Below are 22,198 nucleotides of genomic sequence, written 5' to 3' on the forward strand. Positions count from 1 at the left end.
AGATTTTACAAGGAAAAAAAAAACTTGATTATAGGCAAACAAGATAGTAAAAAAAATTGTGAGTTGGCAACATTAGAGTAAGGGGCTATGTCCACATAACTAGTACCAAAAGCTGGCTAGAAGCTCACATCAGCAAACTATTGGGCTTAAGTGACTTCCTGTAAAAGCTGCCAGGCTTCTAGGTCCTAAAGGATGGTTGTTTGGTGATTACTGAAGGTTGGGTTGCTCATCTCCTGGTCTTAAATTGAATCATGTTATAATGGCCCGTTCATTCCAGATGCCCTGTGGCTCATACCTGTAATCCTTGTTACTCAGGAGGTAGATCTGTAGCTTGAGGTTCAAAACCAGCCTGAATAGTTAAAGTCCAAAGAGGTATCTCCCAATTATTCCCACCACCACCACTCTGCCCCCTCCCCCCCATATAAAAGAATCTGAAGTGGAGCTGTGGCTCAAGTAGTAGATCTTGCCTTGAGGGATAAGCTAAAAGCCCAAGTACCAACACAAGCACTCAAAAAATTATCTTGTTTCTGAGGACGAAGACTAAATTGAACATAAAGGATTCTTCAAAATTAAGCTGGAGGCAGGGCTCAAGTGGTAGCACAAACCAAGGATCAGAGTTCAAACTCCAGTACTACAAAAAAAAAAATCTCAGCTTCAATCATTTTGATAGCTTTACACTTAAGAAAAATGCTGGTGTTATTGGATACTGAAAGCTTTTTTAAAAGTACATCCAGGGCTGGGAATATCGCCTAGTGGTAAAGTCTTGTATACATGACACACTGGGTTCAATCCCTCAGCACCACATAAACAGAAAAGGCTGGAAGTGGTGCTGTGGCTAAGGGAGAGTGCTAACCTTGAGCAAAGAGAAGCAAGGGACTGACTGTGCTCAGGCCCTGAGTCCAAGCCCCAGGACTGGCCAAAAAAAAAAAAAAAATTTACATCCTTGCCACGCACATCATTTAAGTTTTTTTTGGCCAGTCCTGGGCCTTGGACTCAGGGCCTGAGCACTGTCCCTGGCTTCTTCCCGCTCAAGGCTAGCACTCCGCCACTTGAGCCACAGCGCCGCTTCTGGCCGTTTTCTGTATATGTGGTGCGGGGGAATCGAACCTAGGGCCTCGTGTATCCGAGGCAGGCACTCTTGCCACTAGGCTATATCCCCAGCCCCAAGTTGTTTTTTTTTTTTTTTTTTTTTTTGAGAAAATGGAACTAATTTCTTACATGTCAAAATTCTGCAAGATTGGGTAAGTTGTTAACCCTTGGGTTTTCTATTTTGATATTTACGGCTTTTCTGATTTTTAAGTTGCTCTTAACACCGTTTCTGCCTTCTTCCTAGTTTTGAGTTCATTTGGCGGTGGGGGGGGGGGGGGACTTGGAAATCTGCAAACCAGAAACTGTGTACCTTAATTTTTTTTTCGCATTTTTTTCTGCCGAGGGGAGGGGTCTTAAACTCAGGGCCTGAGCACTACCCCTGGCTAGCACTCTACCACTTGAGCCACAGCGCCACTTCTAGCCTTTTCTATATATGTGGTGCTGAGGGATTGAACCCAGGGCTCCATGCTTGCTAGGCTAGCACTCTACCACTAAGCCATATTCCCAGCCCTCGCCTTAAATCAGCCTTAAATGTGTTGATACACAAAATGAACTTGGGTTTTTAAACTCATGGCCTCATGTATGTTAGGGAAGTACTAGAGTTACATGCTCAGTTTATTTTTTTTTCCACTTATCAGGTGCTTTTTGTTTTCACACGGTTTTGCTCCCAGGCCACCAGTGTAGCTGACCTCACTGCAGTGGCCCACCAACCTCAGGGATTGCCCTGAAGTTTTCCTGGGGCTGGCCTGGAATTTTGTCCCATCTCCACCTCCCAGCAGTTGGGGTTACAGGCGTGAGCCACCGCCTCGGGACTCCAGAGACATAACCGAGTTTTATTAACTTGTCCCAGGGCTTCTGGAGTATTCCGGTTTCTGCAGATCGCAGAAGTGCGCTTTACCCCATCTCTGCATCCAACCTTCAGTTTCCCACTTCGAGGTGGGGTTCCCTGAACTCAGGTCCTGTGGCAACGCTCGGGCTACCGGGACCCGACCCCGCCTACCGCAGCAAATTTACCCGCACGTTGCCAGAGCGCAGAGTCGGTTCGCGCGGTCAGGTGACCTCGGCGTCTCTTGGCATCGTCGCCCCGCCCACATGGACGTACGCCGGTGGCAGGCCCTAAACGTTTGGGCCGTTCCCGCCCCTAGTTCCGCCCACTGAGTGGCGGAAGGGGCGGGCACCAGCGCCCGACGATGACGTTTACTTTCAGCGCCACGTAGCGAGGAAGTGTCTTCGCCCGGGAGTAGCACAGTTGCGGTCATTTCAGTGGATGAGCTCTGGCGCTGGGCAGAGGCGGGAAGCGAGGAGACGTCAGCGGGAGGCTTAAAGGTAAAACTGAGATGGTCACTGGACCACTGGGGCCTGAGGCAAAGCGTGCAACAGCTGAAGACTTAGTGACTGGGAGCGCCAAGTGGGAAATAGGTTAGCGAAAGACGTGGGAGAAAGAAGTGGGCAAGGATCACAGTGTAGACACTGTAAGGTGGCAGAAAGCAGACTTGGACACTTAGAAACAGGGCAGATAACGAGAAAGGCCCACGAAAGCGGAAGACACGTGGACCAGGGAAAGTCCCCCTTTGGCTTATTACAGCTCTGGGTCATGAAAGGTTAGACCAGTGTCTACTGCGGTCAGTTTGCCACAGCCCTGGTCATTCTCAGAAGTTAATTATTGCTGTTTGCAAGTGCTGGTGACTTACCGTCCACCAGTTTCTGCCTGTCTGTCTCCCTCTCTCTCAAGTCTACCTGTTGTCTTGTTCGAGGTGGTGGTCTGACTTGGCAAGGACTATGTCATGGATCAAAGAAGGAGAGCTGTCACTTTGGGAACGGTTTTGTGCCAATATCATAAAGGTAAGTCATGGCTCAGAGTCCAAGGTGGCCTTAAGACAGGTAATCCTGTAACAAGCCTATTGTTTAAATTAAGCCATCTTGGAGGTTTAGTGAGGTTTAGTTCAGGGATCCAGAGACTTAGTATTGTAATATAGTTTGACATCTATATTTCTGGTAATGTGATTTTTCCAGTAGCGTTTGCAGGCAATCCAGAGCCTCCCAATATTATTTGTCAGCATAACTTGTTTTTCCATATAGAAAAAAGAAATTTGTTTTCCTGTAGTTGTTATCCATTATTTTTAGTACTATCCTCTGGGTTTAGATAGAATAAATAATCTTATTTTCCATGTGGCAATACAGTGTAATAGGCTCTGGAAGTGGTCAAGCATGAATGAAAAGTTTTGTTTTATTATTTATTGCCCATGTGACTTTAACAACCACAGAGTTTTTGAGAATTAAACGAAATGTATGAATAAAACAATTAGCAAGATGTCTAGCAGTTCTCTAGTTACTATTATTAATTTGAGTGTTCTCTCACAGTTACCTAAATACTGGATCACTATGTCTCACATTCAGTTTGCATCCCCAAGCCTTCCTTCAGTATTTCTCTAGGAATCTCAATAATTTCATACCCTTTGCCCAACACAGGTTGTTTATGGGCTGCGAATATGGCTTAGTGGTAGAGTGCTTGCCTTGCATGCATGAAGCCCTGGGTTCGATTCCTCAGTACCACATAAACAGAAAAAGCCAAAAGTGGCACTGTGGCTCAAGTGGTAGAGAGCTAGCCTTGAGCTGAAGAGCTCAGGAACAGCACCCAGGCCCAGAGTTCAAGCCCTACAACTGTCCCCCCGCCCCCGCCCCCAGCCACCAGAGACTTTCCTGCCTGAGCTGGCTTTGAATCCTGATCCTCAGACCTCAGCCTTCTGAATAGCTAGGATTACAGGTGTAAGCCATCAGCACTCAATACCAAGACAGGTTTTAGATTGGGGCCAATCTGCTGGATTTTTCAGCCACAGACTATCACGTAGCATATAGCAATGGATTTATCAGTCAGTTAGTTTTAGATCTTCCCATATGCTTACACACAAATGCCAAGTGATTTCAGTCAGTTAAGGAAATAGAAAATCATCTTAAGAAATGACAGCAGGGGCTGGGAATCTGGCTTAGTGGTAGAGTGCTTGCCTTGCATGCATGAAGCCCTGGGTTCAATTCCTCAGTACCACAGACATAGAAAAAGCCAGAAGTTGCTCTGTGGCTCATGTGGTAGAGCACTAGCCTTGAGCAAAAGAAGCTCAGGGATAGTGCATAGGCCTGAGTTCAGGCCACAGGACTGGCCCCCCAAAAGAGAGAAAGGTATCACAGCAGTCATGTGTTGGGATTAACAAACTGCTCCAACTTTTGAAGGAACATAAAGGTAGAAGATTTTGGAAAGATGCCAGGGAACTAGTCAGTAAAAATTCCTCTAGGTGAGGGATGATAGATTAAGGAGTGAATTTTTTTTGTACTAAACAACCCAAGTAGACTCTAAGCCACATAAGAATTTTGTCTCAGTCAAAAATATTTTGTGTTTGCATTGATTTTTTTTTTTTTTTTTTTTTTGGCCAGTCCTGGGCCTTGGACTCAGGGCTTGAGCACTGTCCCTGGCTTCCTTTTTGCTCAAGGCTAGCACTCTACCACATGGGCCACAGTGCCACTTCTGGCCATTTTCTATATATGTGGTGCTGGGGAATCGAACTCAGGGCCTCATGTATGCGAGGCGAGCACTCTTGCCACTAGGCCATATTCCCAGCCCCTGCATTGATTTTTTGGTTTTAGAAGAGATAAAGTCTTACCACATTGCTTAGGCTGTCTTTGAAATTTGTGAGCTCAGGCAAACCTGTTGCCTCAGCCTCAAGAGTAACTTGAGACTATCCATGTGTGCCATCATGCTCCTAATTTTACAAAAATCCTAATGTGGGGCTGGGAATGTGGCTTAGGGGTAAAGTGCTTTAACCTAGCATGTATGAAGCCCTAGGTTTGATTCCTCAGCACCACATAAACAGAAAAAGCCGGAAGTAGTGCTGAGACTCAAGTGGTAGAGTGCTAGCCTTGAGCAAAAGGAAGCCAGCACAGTGCTTAAGCCCTGAGTTCAAGCCCAGAACTGGGAAATAAAAAAAAATTTTTCATGGCAAAATGAAAATCCTGATCTTTTTCTGCTTGTACTTTGGTTCACACTTGTAATCCTAGCTACTCAAAAGGCTGAGATCTGAAGATTGCAGTTTGAAGCCAGTCAGTAGGAAAGTCCATGAGACTTTTTTTTTTTTTTTCCAGTCCTGGAGCTTGAACTTAGGGCCTGGGCACTGTCCCTGAGCTTTTGCTCAAGGCTAGTGCTCTACCGCTTGAGCCACAGCTCCACTTCCAGCTTTTTCTGTTTATGTGGTACTGAGGAATTGAATCCAGAGCTTCATGCATGCTAGGCAAGCACTCTACCACTAAGCCACATTCCCAACCCTCCATGAGACTCTTATCTCAAATTATCACCAAAAAGCCAGAAGTGAGGCTGTGGCTCAAATGGTAGAGTGTTATTCTTGATTTTAAAAGTTCAAGGACAATACCCTGAGTTCAAGACCCTAGGACCAGCACCAAAAGAAATTTTTTTTAATAAAAATCCTGATGTTTAGTTCTCTTATAAAGTTAGATCATGGGGCTGGGGATATGGCCTAGTGGCAAGAGTGCTTGCCTCATATACATGAGGCCCTGGGTTCAATTCCCCAGCACCACATATACAGAAAATGGCCAGAAGTGGCGCTGTGGCTCAAGTGGCAGAGTGCTAGCCTTGAGCAAAAAGGAAGCCAGGGACAGTGCTCAGGCCCTGAGTCCAAGGCCCAGGAGTGGCCAAAATAAAATAAAATAAAATAAAGTTAGATCATAATAGTATTAGATCTCCATTTCTGTGTGGCTGCACAGAGAAACTAAGGCCCAGAGCTATTATGTTCAAGCCTGTCAACTTGGTATGTAGTGTCCTTTTTAATCCCCAAAGACTATGAGACCAATTTATCATTTGTTTTCTTCTTTCCACAGGCAGGCCCAATGCCCAAGCACATTGCATTCATAATGGATGGAAACCGTCGCTATGCCAAGAAATGCCAGGTGGAAAGGCAGGAGGGCCACTCACAGGGCTTCAACAAGCTGGCTGAGGTGGGTGTGGGTGGCAGAACCCCAAATGAATAGCCTATGAGCATTAGATTAAAAATAGACCATGAGCCTCTAAGTTTGCTGAGGTTTGAGGGGGTTTTGTTTTATAAAAATACTAATGGTGTGCACACATATTTGAAGAGGGATCTCTTTATATAGCTCAATCTAGCCTCAGACTTATGATTTTCCTGCCTCTGCCTCCAAAGTGCTGGGACTGTAGGCATGCGCTACAATGCATATCTGTTTCTCTATTTTTTACTTGCTTGCTAATTGTAGGTCTCATTAACATTAAGAACAACAATAACAACAACAACAACAAATAGTCATTACAGCCAGGCACCAGTGCCTCATGCTTGTCAACCTAGCTACTCAGGAGGCTGAGATCAAAGGATCACAGTTCAAAGCCAGCCCAGTCAGAAAAAGTCTGTGAGATTCTTATCTCCAGTTAAACACCAGAAAACTAGAAGTGATACTGTGGCTCAAAGTGTACAGCACAAGCCTTGAGCGGAAAAAGCTTAGAGACATCACCCAGGTCCTAAGTTCAAGCCCCATGACCAACCAAAAAAGAAAAAGTCGTCACAAGATGAAATTGCCTCCTTATGTTACCTTAACAGATAAGTTGTTTCTATCATTCTGTGCCTTGTGTAATCTTCATAGTATGCCTCCCATGCCCTAACATTTATAAAATTCTATCTCTTATAATTTTTATTTTTACTTGATATTTTGGAAGATTATTTTTCTACATGCTGTAATAACATTATTATTATTTTTTTAAATTTTTTTGGCTAGTCCTGGGCCTTGAACTCAGGGCCTGAGCACTGTCCCTGACTTCTTTTTGCTCAAGGCTAGCACTCTGCCACTTGAGCCACAGCGCCACTTCTGGCCATTTTCTATATATGTGCTGCTGGGGAATTGAACCCAGGCTTCATGTATACCAGGCAAGCACTCTTGCCACTAGGCCATATTCCCAGCCCCTAACATAAATTTTTTTTTTTTTTTTTGCCAGTCCTGGGCCTTGGACTCAGGGCCTGAGCACTGTCCCTGGCTTCTTTTTGCTCAAGGCTAGCACTCTGCCACTTGAGCCACAGCGCCACTTCTGGCCTTTTTCTGTATATGTGGTGCTGAGGAATCAAACCCAGGGCTTCATGTATATGAAGCAAGCACTCTAGCCACTAGGCCATATTCCCAGCTCACCTAACATAAAAATTTTGATAAAAAAATTTATCGTGAGAATTTCATATAACTTGTTTAGCCTGTTTCATTCACTGTTATTAGAAGTTGCACACAGTACTGTTTTAGCTAGATGTGGTGGTACACCTCTGTAATCTCAGCACTGTAGGAAACTGAGCAAGAGGATTGTGAGTTCAAGGCTGTATTATGAGATTCCGTCTCAAAAACAAAATTAGGATAAATTCTGAAAAGTATTCTTTCTGAAGCAAAGGTAGGGTAACTCCCTTGCTTTGCTGACCAATTTCTCAGGATTCAGGCTCTTTTTTTTTTTGGTCAGAACCTGGGACTTGAACTAAGCACCTGACACCTTTGTTCATTGGCTGGCACTCTACGAACTGAGCCATGCCTCCACACCCAGATTCAAGCTTTTCAGTGCTAAAACTGCAAAATTTGCCAGGCCACCAAGCACATCACTCTATACAGAGGTCATGAACATTTATGGGTTAATGAGAATTGTTAATTGGGAAGAAATGGAATGTTAACAATCTCTGTGAAACTTTAGTTAGGTGTGTAGGGTCCTGAGAATTGAACCCAGGACATCATACATGCTAAGCCTTTGCTGTACTTCCTAGCTCTTTGTAAACCTAACACTTAAGAAAATGGAAATAAAGTTTGTAGCTCATAGGTGCCATCTTATTTATTTATTTGTTTATTTATTTTTGTCTGAGACTGGGACTTGAATGGTGCACCTGATGCTTTCACTCATTGGCTGTCGCTCTGCCAACTGAGCCATGACTCCAACCTGTGGGAGCCAGCTTCCTGGACATGAGAATAAGCCCTGTGGCTAGGGCAGTAATATTTTTTTTCTTTCAAGAGGCAGTCAACAGTGGAGTTCTCTCAGAAGTCTTCAGGATTATTGAACTTTGCTTCTGTTTTGTGACTAAAAGGACCTTTCTTTCTCTCTTTCTTTCTTTCTTTCTTTTTTTTTGCCAGTCCTGGGGCTTGGACTCAGGGCTTGAGCACTGTCCTGGCTTCTTTTTGCTCAAGGCTAGCGCTCTACTACTTGAGCCATAGCACCACTTATTTTCTGTATATGTGGTACTGAGGAATCAAACAGGGCTTCATGTATGTGAGGCAAGCACTCTTGCCACTAGGCCATATTCCCTGCCCTACAAGGTCTTTTCTTACTGCTTAGAAGCTTAAACTCTGAAGTCAGGGGTACAGGCTTCTTTCCATCTTTATTTTTACTCCATCCCACTCTTCCTTCCTTCCTCTTTCCCTTCCTCCACACCTCCCCTCTCTTTTCCTTCCCTCCCTTCCTTTCCACACCCCTCACTGGCATTTTCTTAGATGTTTGTGGATTTATTCCTGTCCCTGAATCTGTTAGCATCAAAGCGTTAGTTCTATGATTATTTCTTTGCTTCCATTTGAATGTCTACTTGGTTTCTCCCTTTAACCTCTACCTCTCCAACTCAGCATTGCTTTTCTTTTTTCTTCTGCCAGTCTTGATGCATGAACGAAGGGCCTGGGCACTGTCTTTGAGCCTCGCTGTGCTCAAGGCTAATACTCTACCACAGCACCACTTCAGTTTTTTTCTGTTTATTTGGTACTGAGGAATGGAACCGAGGACTTCATGTATGCTAAGCAAGCCCTCTACCACTAAGCCACATTCCTAGCTGTGCGTGCGTGTGTGTGTGTGTGTGTGTGTGTGTGTGTGTGTGTGTGTGTGTGTGTGTTGTTCGTGGGGCTTAAGCTCAGGTCTTAGCATTGTCCCTGAGCTCTTTTGCTTAAGGTAGTGCTCTACCACTTTGAGCCACTTCTGGTTATTGAATAGTTAATTGGAGATGAAAGTCTCATGGGGACTTTTCTAACTGGACTGGCTTCTTACTGTGATCCTCAGACCTCAGCATCCTGAGTAGCTAGGATTACAGGTGTGAGCCACTCGTGCCCTCTCAGCGCTGTTTTTCTTAGCTCCAAATAGTTCAGTCTCAGACTTTTCTGCCTCTTCTTGCTTTGAATCATGATCCTCAGATTTCAGCCTGTTGGCTAGTTTGGGATTACCAGTGTGAGCCACTGGCACCTAACTCAGTTTCTTAAATGATTGTATTTCTGCTTATTATTATTATTACTATTCTGGTGAAGTCACAGGCAAGAACCTAGGTCTTTTATCTTCTCAATGAAGAGTTATTTCAGGTAAATTACAATGGCATTAGTTTAGTGGTCTTCATTAGCATCACATTTTTTCAGTTTTTTTTTTTTTTTTGGCGAATCTATTTTTAAATAGTTATAAAGGTGATGTACAGAGAGGTTACAGTCGGGGCTGGGAATATGGCCTAGTGGCAAGAGTGCTTGCCTCATATACATGAAGCCCTGGGTTCGATTCCCCAGCACCACATATATAGAAAACGGCCAGAAGTGGCGCTGTGGCTCAAGTGGCAGAGTGCTAGCCTTGAGCAAAAAGAAGCCAGGGACAGTGCTCAGGCCCTGAGTACAAGGCCTAGGACTGGCCAAAAAAAAAAAAAAACAAGCAGAGAGGTTACAGTTACATAAGTCAAGTAATAAGTACTTTTTATTTATTTTATTGGTCATGGAGCCTGGGCGCTGTCTCTGAGCTCTTTCACTCAGGCTAGTGCCCTACCACTTTGAGCCACAGCTCCATTTCTAGTTTTCCGGTGGTTAACTGGAGGTAAGAGTTTCATGCACTTTCCTGCTCCAGCTGGCTTTGAACCATGATCCTCAGATCTCGGCCTCCTGAGTAGCTAGAATTATATACGTGAGCGACTAGCACCTGGCCAATGCATTCCTTTTTGGACAGTGTTGCCTGTTTCCTTGCTTTCTCCCAGTTTTTACCTCCCCCATCCCCACTCACAGTTTGTTCTCTTCTTTCTGTGCTGGTCCTGGGGTTAGAACTTAAGGCCTGGGTGCTTTCCTTGAGCTGTGTTGCTCAGGGCTCTAGCACTCTCCCTCTTGAGCCATGGCTAGCTCCCACTTCCAACTTTTGGATGGCTAGTTAGAAATAAGAGTCTCACAGAGAGCCTGTCACTGGTGGCTCATGCCTGTAATCCTAGCTACTCAGGAGGTTGAGATCTGAGGGTTGAGGTTTAAAGCTAACCCAGGCAGGAAAGCCCGTGGGACTCTTATCTCCTCTTAACCACCAGAAAACTGGTAGTAGAGCTATGGCTTAAAAGTGCTAGAATACTGCCCTTGAGTGAAAGAGCTCAGAGACAGCTTCCAGGCCCTGAGTTCAAACCCCATGACCAAAGAAAAAAACAAACCAAAAAACTGGAGAACAAGTCTCACAGACTTTCCTGCGCAGCCTGGCTTTGAACCCTGATCCTCAGATCTCAACTTCCTAAGTATATAAGATTATGGATGTGAGCCACCAATACCCAGCTTTGTTTCTTAAATGGTGACTTTCTGCTTATTTGGTTTTTTATTCTGTCATGAGCACTAATCTTATCCTTGTTTTACCCATGTGTAGGATGGGGTAGAAAAGTACTCTCTCTGACTCTGGTCAGGGCAGAAGTCTCTTTTACTTTCTTCCCATTCTATGAGTATTCCAACTCTTTGTTTTTTCCCTTCTTAGACTCTGCGCTGGTGTTTAAACTTGGGCATCCTAGAGGTGACAGTCTATGCATTCAGCATTGAGAACTTCAAACGGTCCAAGAATGAGGTTGATGGCCTAATGGATCTGGCTCGGCAAAAGTTCAGCAGCTTGATGGAAGAACAGTAAGATTTTGTCTGAGGGGAGGATGTGTTTTCACTCCTCCAGCCTTTCCTTAGCCCTCACAGTTTTGTTATCAGGCTTATTTAGGAGACTCTTAATTTAAATCTCCTCTGAGGCAAGCATCAAAAATACAGTTTAATTTTCCTTTGTCTTTTTTTTTTTTTAGACATTGATTTGAGGATATTGGGGTATTTCACAGAACTTAAGAACAAGTACAGGCAGCTTCATGCAAAACAAACCAGGATTTAGAATCAGTTTGGCAGTCGCTTTATAATTGACTTTTCTGTGCAAACCTGCTATCTGCTTTGAAAGATGGGCGCAGAATGAGCTAACTCCCTTAATTATGGCCAGATGAGTGCAGGTAAACATGAGAAGCCCTTTTCTGCTATGCCAAGTTCCCTACAAAGGTACTAGACTTCCGCTACACAGTGTCTTAGATTTGGGATGATGCATGAGACATCATTGGGAGAAATACAATATTATCTTTAGCTTGAAGAGGAAGTTTGATGGAGATGGTTTGCTTCCAACTGTGGCACCTTCTCCAGCCAGAACTGCTCTCAAGTCTTCATTATAACTAGTGTGCTCAGATCCGTCTATATTGAGGCTAGGAAGATGAGAGACTAAAGCCTGGAGTTCTGGTCGAATTGGACCTAAAAGAAGCTTGTAGGAAGCTTATTTTGTCACTTTTATTCTATGTAACAGGGAGTAGCAGGGAGAATATTCAGGCTTCCCTCTGTCTGCTTTAGGATGGTTGGATCCTGTGCCATGGACAGTGCTCCTTGCTTCATAAGAGTATCCATGTTGGGGCTGGGAATATGGCCTAGTGGCAAGAGTGCTTGCCTCACATACATGAAGCCCTGGGTTCGATTCCTCAGCACCACATATATAGAAAATGGCCAGAGGTGGCGCTGTGGCTTAAGTGGCAGAGTGCTTGCCTTGAGCAAAAAGAAGCCAAGATAGTGTTCAGGCCCTGAGTTCAAGGCCCAGGACTGGGGTGGGGGCGAGGGGAAGTATCCACATTGCCGGCGCCAGTGGCGTCATGCCTGTAATCCTGGCTAGTCAGGAGGTTGAGATCTGAGGATCATGAATCAAAGCCAGCCCTGGCAGGAAAGTCTGTGAAACTCTTACCTCCAATTAACTACCAGAAAACTGGAAGTGGCTCTGTGACTAAATTGGTAACTGGAAGTGGCTCTGTATTCAAGTGGTATAAAGCACTAGCCTTGGCCTGAAGAGCTCAGGGTTAGCATCCAGGCCAAGAGTTCAAGCCCCACGACCCACAAAAAAAAAACCAAAATGAGAGTCCATGTTGCTCTGAGCTTGTGGCATAGAGGGGGAAGGAGGAAATATCCCAAATATTCCAGTTCTTCTGCACTTTATACTCATCTTTCTTGTTTTAATTTTTTTTTAATTTTTGTGCCAGTACTGGGACTTAAACTCAGAGCCTTGGTGGTGTTCCTTAGCTTTTTTTCACACAGGCTGGTGCTTTACCACTTGAGCCATGCTTCCACTTCCAGCTTTTTAATAATTAATTGGAGATAAGATGAGAATCTCACTGGGGGCTGTGAATGTGGTTTAGTGATAGAGTGTTTGCCTAGCATGCAGGAAGCCCTGAGATTGATACCTCAGTATCACATAAACAGAAAAGGCTCCAAGTAGCACTGTGGCTCAAGTGGTAGAGTGCTAGCCTTGAGCAAAAGAAGCTCAAAGACAGTGCCCAGGCCCTGAGTTCCAGCCCTAGGACTGGAAGAAAATAAAGAGTCTCACTGGGATGGCTTCAAATTGGGATTCTTAGATCTCAGTTTCTTGACTAGGATTATAGAAGTGAGCCACCAGCAACAGGCTAATTTTACTTTCTTTACTTTTTAAATTTTTTAAATTTGTTATTTTTTAGCCGTCCTTAGGCTCGAACTCGGGGCCTGGGCACTGTCCCTGAGCTGTTTTTGCTCCAGGCTAGCACTCTACCACTTGAGCTACAGCACTACTTCTGGCTTTTTCTGTGTATAGAGTAGTAGGTAATTGAACCCAGGGCTTCATTGTGTTAGGCAAGCACTCTACCACTAAGGCACATTCCCAGCCCCTTGCCTTCTTTAAATATTGTTTGTATACCAGGCCTTAACCTAATTATGTAGTCTTTGTTGTTGTTGTTGGTCATGGACTTGAACTCTGGGCCTGGGCACTGTCCCTGAGCTCTTCAGCTCAAGGCTAGCACTCTACCACTTGAGTCACAGTGTCACTCCCAGTTTTCTGGTGGTTAAGTGGAGTTAAGAGTCTCACGGACTTTCCTGCCCAGGCTGGATTTGAACCATGATCCTTAGATCTCAGCCTCCTGTATAGGTATAAGCCACTAGTGCCTGGCAAGATGTAGTCTTATTACTAGCATATTTTACTATAAGATATTATCAGCACAATTTTAGACAAGAAAAACTAAAAACCAGAGTAGTTAAAGAGTCCAAACAGACAGAGTGAACACCTAGGTCTTATACCTAGCGCTGTCCCATACAACAAGTGATAGGGAGTTTCATCACAATGCCTGCAATATCAACACTTGTTAGACTTGCAAGGTAGTGCTGAAGCATAAAGTAGGAGAATTGCAAGTTCAGGTCCAGCCTGAGCTACATAGTGAGTTCCAGTCTAGCTTGAGCTACATGGTAGCACCCTGTCTTAAGCAAATGACAACAAAAAAGACAAACAAATATGGATGACAAGCTGGATGCCGGTGGCTCACGCCTATAATCCTGGTTACTCAGGCAACTGAGATCTGAGGATCACCATTAGAAGCCAGTCTGGGCAGGAAAGTTTGTGAGACTTTTATCTCCAATAAAGTACTTAGGAAAAGCTGGAAGTGGTGCTATGACTCAAGTGATAAAGTGCTAGCCTTGAGCACAGAGAGGCTCAGGAACAGTGCCCAGGACTAACAACAATAAAAAAAAAAAGCATGACAAACTGTACAAGTGCTAGGGAGATCACTTTAGTCAGTAATAGAGAAGACAGTCCTAGCCAGAGAAAGAAGAACCCTGACAGGTGCTTTTCCAACCATGTGGCACCAGACCCCAGAGTTCTAGGAGTGGGCATCCAGAAAAATCCCAGAATTAGGGCTGGGGATATAGCCTAGCGGCAAGAGTGCCTGCCTCGGATACACGAGGCCCTAGGTTCCATTCCCCAGCACCACATATACAGAAAACGGCCAGAAGCGGCGCTGTGGCTCAAGTGGCAGAGTGCTAGCCTTGAGCGGGAAGAAGCCAGGGACAGTGCTCAGGCCCTGAGTCCAAGGCCCACGACTGGCAAAAAAAAAAAATCCCAGAATTAAAGGGTGATGTGTGTGCATTTCTTGCTTTCTTGCTTTTTCTTTCTTCCCGTTTTGTGTAATTGTTTTCTGTATAGGACTGAGTTAAAGAAAGAATTCTTAGAGTAAAAGGAAGTCTGAAAACACTGGCCTAGTTCAGTTTCACTGGTTGGGAAAGTACACTCTAGTAAAGAGAAGAGAAGGCCTTGCCTGTGGCCACGCTGACCTGGTAGCAGAGCCAGGTTGGTGCCAGTCCCTGGGCATCTCCAGGGGTTTCCCAGGTTCTTCTCTACGGAGCTCCCTGGAGTCCTGCATTTCCTGTCTGAGAACAAGCCTCTCACTCCCTACTGGCACTTGACAGATGCCTATGGTCATAGTTTGGCAGGGACAGTTGTCACCCCCCACCTTACGGTTATGGGGGCACGAAGGGGCAGGTACAGGATGACCTCCAAGGAGCAGTCTCTTCTTTCTTTCAGTACTGGGGTTAGAATTCAGAGTCCTGTGCTTGCTAGGCGGGGGCTCTATGGCTGATCTACACCTCTAGCCATTTTTTGCACTGCTTATTTTTGAGATAGGGTGCTGCCTTCTGCCTGGGCACATGGCTGGGCCATGATCCATCTATTTTAGGCTTCCTGTCATGGCTGGAATGACAAGTATGTGCCACTGTGCCTAACTCTTGTTTGAGAAAGGTCTCACAAACTTTTCTGTCTGGTTAGTCTCAAACAGCACTCCTCCCAAAGTTCTCTCAAGTTGCTAGGATTATAGGCATAAACCACCAGTATCCAGCCGAAGAAGCTGTCTTCATTCAGGATCACATAGTAAGTGGAGGTTCTAGGACTTGTATCTATTACTCTTGTTCAGATTTTGTCTTATTTTTGGTTTATTTGGTCATGGGACTTGAACTCAGGACCTGTCCTTGAGCTTTTTTGCTCAAGGCTAGGGCTCTACCACTTTGAGCCACAGTTCCACTTCCAGTTTTTTGGTGGTTAACTGAAGAGTTTCACAAACTTTTCCTGCCCAGGCTGGCTTTGAACTATGGTCCTCATATCTCAGCCTCTTGAGTAGTTAGGATCATAGCCATGAACCAGCGCCAGGCTTGATTTTTTTTAACTGCTTTTTGTTTTGGTTTGGTTTTTTTCCCATGTCCTGGAGCTTGAACTCAGAGCCTGGACACTGTCTCTAAGCTTCTTTTGCTCAAGGCGAACACTCTACCGCTTGAGCCACAGTACCATTTCTGGCTCTTTCTATTTATGTGGTACTGAGGAATCGAACCCAGGGCTTCATGCATACTAGGCAAGCACTCTACCACTAAGTCACATTCCCAGCCCCTTGTCTTTTCTCTTTTGGCACTGGGGATCAAACCCAGGAATTGCACTTACTAGACAAACACCTTGCCACTTAGCTATATCCCAGCCCTTTTGCCTTGATTTGACCATACATTTGTCCTTGATAGCTCCAGCAAGTTTTCAAAATTAGGTAATTAGAGTGTGCTTCCCAAACTATGGACTAATATACTAAGTTAAAGGTTGAATGGGATTGACAGGCTCTAGATATGGCCATGAGCTCTGGCTCAACAATCTTCAGAATAACCCGCAGGAGACCCACACCCCACAGAATTAAGTTCCTACTTCCCAACCACAAAGCACTTAGTTTCTGCATGGCATTCCCAGGGGAGAGAAGCCAGTAGTTCACAGTGAATTCATACTCACTATATGCAGTTACTGTGCAGTAGTCTTATTAGGATGTAGGGGACAAGCTCTGAACTGAGACTTCCCAGGTTCAAGTTCAGGTTGTCCATTCACCTGCTGTCTGAACAAATTAACCTCCCTAGCCCCTTACCTGAATATGGACACTAATTCTTGTGTGTGCTTCAAAGGTTGTGTAATGATGGAACATATCGTTGCAGTAGCAAACATATAATTTACATTAGCCAATGCTGTTACCATCCTTTTACCAGAACATAACTAAAATAACCAATTATATAGATCTTACTCTAAAGCAATTTACTCATTTGTCAAAATGAGACAGACATATTACAGAGTAAGTAAAATGCAGCTTGCCAACAAGGACACCTGAGGAGATGTAATTAGTGCTCAAGCATTTAGCTTCTCCGTACAGACAGACCTGGGTTCAATCCAGACACAGTGCCCGATACCTGTGTCCCACACAGTCCCTCTCTGACTGTCTTGTCTGAGCTTCAGTGCTATAGTGAACTTCTGTCAGAAGGTGGTATAGTAGCTTCCTCTGGAAGCACCTGGCCCTTTCTGACTCAGTAGGTGCTTTGTCTCAATCTGCCTCCTTTTTCCCAATCAGAGAGAAGCTGCAGAAACATGGGGTGTGTATCCGGGTCCTGGGTGATCTGCATCTGTTGCCTTTAGACCTCCAGGGACTGATTGCACAAGCTGTACAGGCCACAAAGAACTACAACAAGTAAGTTTTCAGATTTGTCCTCAAGGATCTGTCTCAATCTTTGACTCCTTTCTGGTTTTAAAGAGATACCTGGGGGGCTGGGAGTGCAGCTTAGTGGTAGAGTGCTGGCCTAGCATGCACAAAGCTCTGGGTTCAATTCCTCAGTACCACATGAAGAGAAAAAGCCAGAAGGGGTGCTGTGGTTCAAGTAGTAGAGTGCTAACCTTGAGCAAAAAGAGAAGCTCAGGAACAGTGCTCAGGTCCTAAGTTCAAGCCCCAGGACTGGCAAAAAAAAAAGGGGAGGGGGCACTCCTTGGTATATTATTTCGTATAAGGAGAATAGAGAAAGTCGTTGGGGATGTTTAGAGTCAGAAACTTCTTCCTTCTATCTGAAATGCTGCTATACAACCATGTCATATGTGTTTATACTCACATGTAGACATACTTTTCATCTTCTCTGTGTGTGTGTGTATGTGTGAATGATGATGGTAGTCATATTTTTTTTTCTTCCTAACTTGACAAGTAAGGGGGGAGTACACAGTCCTAAGACTTGTTTCTAAAGGCAGGTACTTCAAAAAATCATTTCAATATCTCCTCTTTTTTTGGTGCTAGTACTATGGATTGAACTCAGGGTTTGAGTTATTATTGTTATTAAGGTGTTGTACAAAGGAGTTACCATTTCAAAAGTCAAATAATGAGTACCTTTCTTTTTTTGTGTGTGTGTGTGTGTGTGTGTGTGTGTGTCTTGAACTCAGAGCCTGGGGACTGTCCCTGAGCTTTTCTGCTCAAGGCTAAAGCTCTACCACTGTGAGCCACAGTTCTGCTGCCCGTTTTCTGGTGGTTAATTGGAGATGAGAAAAATCTCACAAGCTTTCCTTCCCAGCATGGCTTGATCCTCAGATCTCAGCCTCCTGAGTAGCTAGGATTACAAGAGTGAACCACTGGCACCTGGCTTATGTACCTTTCTATTTTGGGATAATATCATCCCTTCTTTTACTTTTGCCCAGTTTCCCATTCCTGTTCCTGCCTACAAGTTACTAGTTCATTTTCCACATATGTATAGCATGATTGCATTTGTCCACCCTCTCTCCCTTTCTGCTCTTTCCTTTCCTTCCCCTAAAAAAAAAAAACTCCCAAAAACAAACACCACCACAACCACCAACAATAACAAACAAACAAAAAAACGATGTTTGTCCTTTAGCTTTTTCGCTCAAAATTGGTGCTCTGCCACTTGAACTATACCACCATTAATACCTTATTCCTTTTATGGACGGTATGACCTTAGAAAGTTGTCCATGTGCAGAGAGAATACAGTTCAACCATCCAAACTACATATTATGGTTTTCAGGTATGTTTGCCTGTGTGTTTGTTTTTGCCCACATCTTCTTCCTTTTCTCTTTTACCTATGCTAATATCACAGCGGATTCCCATTCTCTATAAGCTGGCTGTACAATATGAAGGCAGTAAGGCCATTTAGTTTTTGTCTTACAAAATAAACAGCATAAACCAGGCACCAGTGACTGATGCCTATAACCCTAGCTACTCCCAAAGCTGGGATCTGAGGATTATAGTTCAAAGTCAGCATAGGTAGGAAAGTCTGTGAGAGTCTTATCTACAATTAATCAAAAGCTAAAAGTAGAAAGGTGGCTCAAGTGGTAGAACAATAGCCTTTAGTGAAAAAGCTTAGGGACAACACCCAGGCCCTGAATTCTGGTCCCAGAACTGGCGGCAGAACAAACAAAAAAACAAAACACAGCCCCAATAGCTTGTTTATGCTAAGAACTCCTGAAATCATAAAAAACAAAAACAAAAACTCACAGTCTTGCCTTTCAGAACTAATCAGTTAACATTTCGGGGGAGGGGGGGAGGGGGACTAGGGTTGTCCTTGCAGGAAGGGGTGCTCTAATCTTGATAAATCAGTGTTTGTGCTGTCTCCTCAGGTGTTTCCTCAACGTCTGTTTTGCATATACATCCCGTCATGAGATCACCAATGCCGTGAGAGAGATGGCGTGGGGTGTAGAGCAAGGGCTGCTGGATTCCAGGTATGTGGGATTTCTTTTTCCTGGTAGCCACTAGGGAAACAGATAACATGTGCACCAAATGTCCTCTTCTATACGCATGGCTAGCTCAGAGAGATCTGCAAACATGGAGCTCAGATTCATCTTACTAGAGCCCACTTAAGGTTTTCTCTGAGTTCATCACACACCAAGAAACTCCTTAGAACAGCAGATCAAAGCATGAGTCAAGGCCATCCACTCAATGACAGATGACACCCTCCTTACCTTTTAGCAGTATTTTTGTAAGAATGATTTTTCAGGAGTGTACTCTGTAGAGTCTTTTAGGCTTCTCACATTATACTTTCACACAAAATTCCCCAAGTGGGGCACTGAGGGCTCACACCTGTAATCCTAGCTACTCAGGCTGGGATCTGAGGATTGAGGTTCAAAGCCAGGTAGAGCAAGAAAGTCCATGAATGAGCCTTTTTTTTTTTTTTTTTTTTTTTGTCATTTGTGGGGCACTGTCCCTGAACTTTTTACTCAAGGCCAATGTTCTCCCGCTCAGAACCACAGCTCTACTTCCAGCTTTTGGGTGGTTAGTCGGAGATAAGAGTTTCATAGGTTCCTGCCAGGGATGGCTTCGAACCACCATCCTCATATCTCAGCTTCCTGAGTAACTAGAATTACAGGTGTGAGCCATCAGCGGCCTGCTAGTCTGTGAGACTCTTTTTTGTTTTGTTTTGCCAGTCCTGGGGCTTGAACTCAGGGCCTGAGCACTGTCCCTGGCTTCTTTTTTGCTCAAGGCTAGCACTCTACCACTTAAGCCACAACGCCACTTCCGGCTTTTTCTATATATGTGGTGCTGAAGAATCGAACCCAGGGCTTCATGTGTACGTGGCGAGCACTTTTACCATTAGGCCATATTCCCAGCCCCTGTGAGACTCTTATCCCTAATAAACTACTCACTAAAATCCCGAAAGTAATACTGTAACTCAAGCAGTAGAGTGCTAGCCTTGAGGAAAAGAAGCTCTGTGACAGCGCCAAGACCCTGAGTTCAAGCCCCAGGACCAGCACCCAAAAAAGAAAACTGTTAATCATTAGTAACAGGAGTATTTTAGTAACTTTTTTAATTGGTAGGGACTTTTGAAGCCATCTATCTATTTCGTCTTTTCTTGTGTTATTATTGTAACCTTTGGTTATAATATTAGTAAATTAATAATAAAAATAAAGTAGTAAAGTAAAGCAGTAGTAACAAAATACAGTTCAGGCAATGTGTTCTGTATTTTATAAGATTTCCTCTCATGAGAAAACTGAGAGCACTGAAATAACTTCCCGAAGGTCGCTCAGCTAGTCAGTGGGAGAGCTAGGACTCAAATCTTAAGCTGTCTGATGCCAGAACTTTTGCCTTATGTCTCTATTATGTAAAATCTTGGGATGGAAGAATTTTACTGATTCCTTTCTCAAGTATAATCTGATTGACTGGAAACTAAGTTAAGAATTAAGCTGAATGCCGGTGGCCCATGTCTGTGATCCTAGCTACTCAATAAACCCAGATCTGAGGATGGTAGTTCAATCCAGCCCAAGCCAGAAAGTATTGAGACTTATCTCCAGTTAACCACCAAATATCCAGAAGTGGAGCTATGGCCCAAGTGGTAGAGTGTAGTCTCGAGCACAAAAGCTCAGGGTCAGCACCCAGTTTAAACCTAAGTATCAACATACACACACAAAAAATCTGTCTGAGGATGTTCGAGTTGTAGAGAGCCTTCCTAGCAAATTTAGAACCTGAGTTCCAATTTTGGTATCTTCAGGGTTAGTAGGTAGGGAGAATTAGGGCTAGAAATACAGCACAATCCTAGAGTGTGGGAAAACCCATGGTTCATTGTTTAGTACCACAAAGTAAAAAGAAAAAATAAGATTGCTTCATGAGAATAGGAAAGATAAGAAGGAAAGAATATACTTTGTCTCTTTTGGATTTTGCTTTTTGAGATAGACTGGCCTTGAGCTTACTACATAGTAAGGCTGGACTCCAAAGTTGTAATGCACTCTGCTTGTCTACGATTTAAACTCTGATCTTGCTTTCCCCTCAAACTACATTACAGTGCTCAGTGACCTTACCTTTCTTTCTGCCTATTGTTCTGCATGTTTTCCCCTGCTCAAGCTCTCTGCCTACCTCATTTAATAACCTGCCGCTCTAGGATTCTCATGCTAGTGGAGTGTGGGCTGCTAGGATCAACAGGGTCAGGAGGCTAATGTCTCAGCCCACTAGCTCCTGCCACTTGCTTTGAAGCTCTGGCTGGCCTCATCAGGGCCTATTATTCAAATTTAGGCAAATCCTCATTTATATCAGAAAGTCAATGAGTTTTTGCAATTAGGCTGTACCTAATAGTTTGATTTCTATGTTCTCATTACTGCCTTCCAGCTCCTCCTTTTCCTTTCTTCTAGGGTATGCTTTTTTTTCCCCTAGAAATTTAGTATATTATTTTGTGATTCTCAAATTACAGAAGGAATGAGATGGAGCCTGAAGAATAGTTAATAAATTCTTTCAGTGAATTACTTTGAATAAGTCATGACCTCCTATAGGTCTCTGCTTTATTTATAAATTAGAGGAATAAAAGTAGTTGCTAACATTTACTCCATGCTAGGCACCTACTAAGGGTTGTGCATACATTTTATTTTATTTTATTTTATTTTATTTTATTTTATTTTATTTTGTATGTACTCTGTAGCCCCAGGCTGGCCTCTAATTTTCAATCCTCCTGACTTAGTCTCCCAAGTACTGAGTATAGGTGTGTAACTGCCATGCTCAGATCTCTGCATACATTTAATCCTACTCCCTATAAGGTTGATACTGTTTTTTTTGTTTGTTTGTTTGGTTCTACTGGTGTTGAACTTAGGGCTTGTGCTTGCTAGGTTGGCTAAGTTACATCCTCTAGCCCTGTTTTTCAGTGGTTATTTTTTGGATAAGATCTTCTGCCTGGGTATGCACCTCAGCCAAGATCCTCCTGCTTCAGCCTTCCCATAGTTGTTGAGATAACCAGTATGAACCACTGTGTCAAATTCTCCCAAACTTTGCTCCTGTAGCTGGCCTGAACTTCAGTCTTCCCAATCTCATCCTCCCATGTAACTGAGGATGGCAGGCTTGTGTTTCTTTGCCCAGCTATGGGGTGCAAAAGGGTATGTGGATTTTTCTGCCTGGGCTAGTCTCAAAGCACAACCCACCCATTAATTTTCAGTATTGGTAGTTTGAAATCAGAGCCTCATGCTTTCTAAGCAGGCCACTTAAGCCACACCCTCATCTTTTTTTGCCTGTCCAGGGGCTTGAACTCAGGGACTGAGCACTGTCCTTGGCTTCTTTTTGATTAAGGCTAGCACTCTACTACTTGAGCCACAGCACTACTTCCAGCTTTTTCTGTGTATATGGTGCTGAGGAATCGAACCCAGAGCTCCATACATGCTAGGCAAGCACTCTACCAGTACACATTCCTAGCCCTTGCTTTAGGTTTTTTGTTTTGTTTTTTTGCCAGTCCT

The 22,198-nt window shown here is 44.0% G+C and overlaps 1 protein-coding gene across 4 annotated transcripts in view; it reads left to right on the forward strand.

The window, feature by feature from the left end:
- Positions 1–2,313: 2,313 nt before the first annotated feature.
- Positions 2,314–22,198, forward strand: part of Dhdds (dehydrodolichyl diphosphate synthase subunit) — a 35,123-nt gene continuing 15,238 nt past the window's right edge. For 2 of the 4 annotated variants that reach the window (XM_048350587.1, XM_048350589.1), the window contains exons 1-6: positions 2,317–2,415; positions 2,844–2,931; positions 5,971–6,087; positions 10,841–10,983; positions 16,578–16,694; positions 18,614–18,715. In XM_048350587.1, coding sequence (XP_048206544.1) covers positions 2,869–2,931; positions 5,971–6,087; positions 10,841–10,983; positions 16,578–16,694; positions 18,614–18,715 — 542 coding nt within the window. In that variant the 5' untranslated portion in view covers positions 2,317–2,415; positions 2,844–2,868. Of the gene's footprint in view, positions 2,416–2,821; positions 2,932–5,970; positions 6,088–10,840; positions 10,984–16,577; positions 16,695–18,613; positions 18,716–22,198 lie in introns of all 4 variants that reach the window. The other 2 variants (XM_048350588.1, XM_048350590.1) reach the window with 2 other exon arrangements.

Source organism: Perognathus longimembris, chromosome 7, assembly GCF_023159225.1.
Source record: "Perognathus longimembris pacificus isolate PPM17 chromosome 7, ASM2315922v1, whole genome shotgun sequence".
Classification (NCBI taxonomy): domain Eukaryota; kingdom Metazoa; phylum Chordata; class Mammalia; order Rodentia; family Heteromyidae; genus Perognathus; species Perognathus longimembris.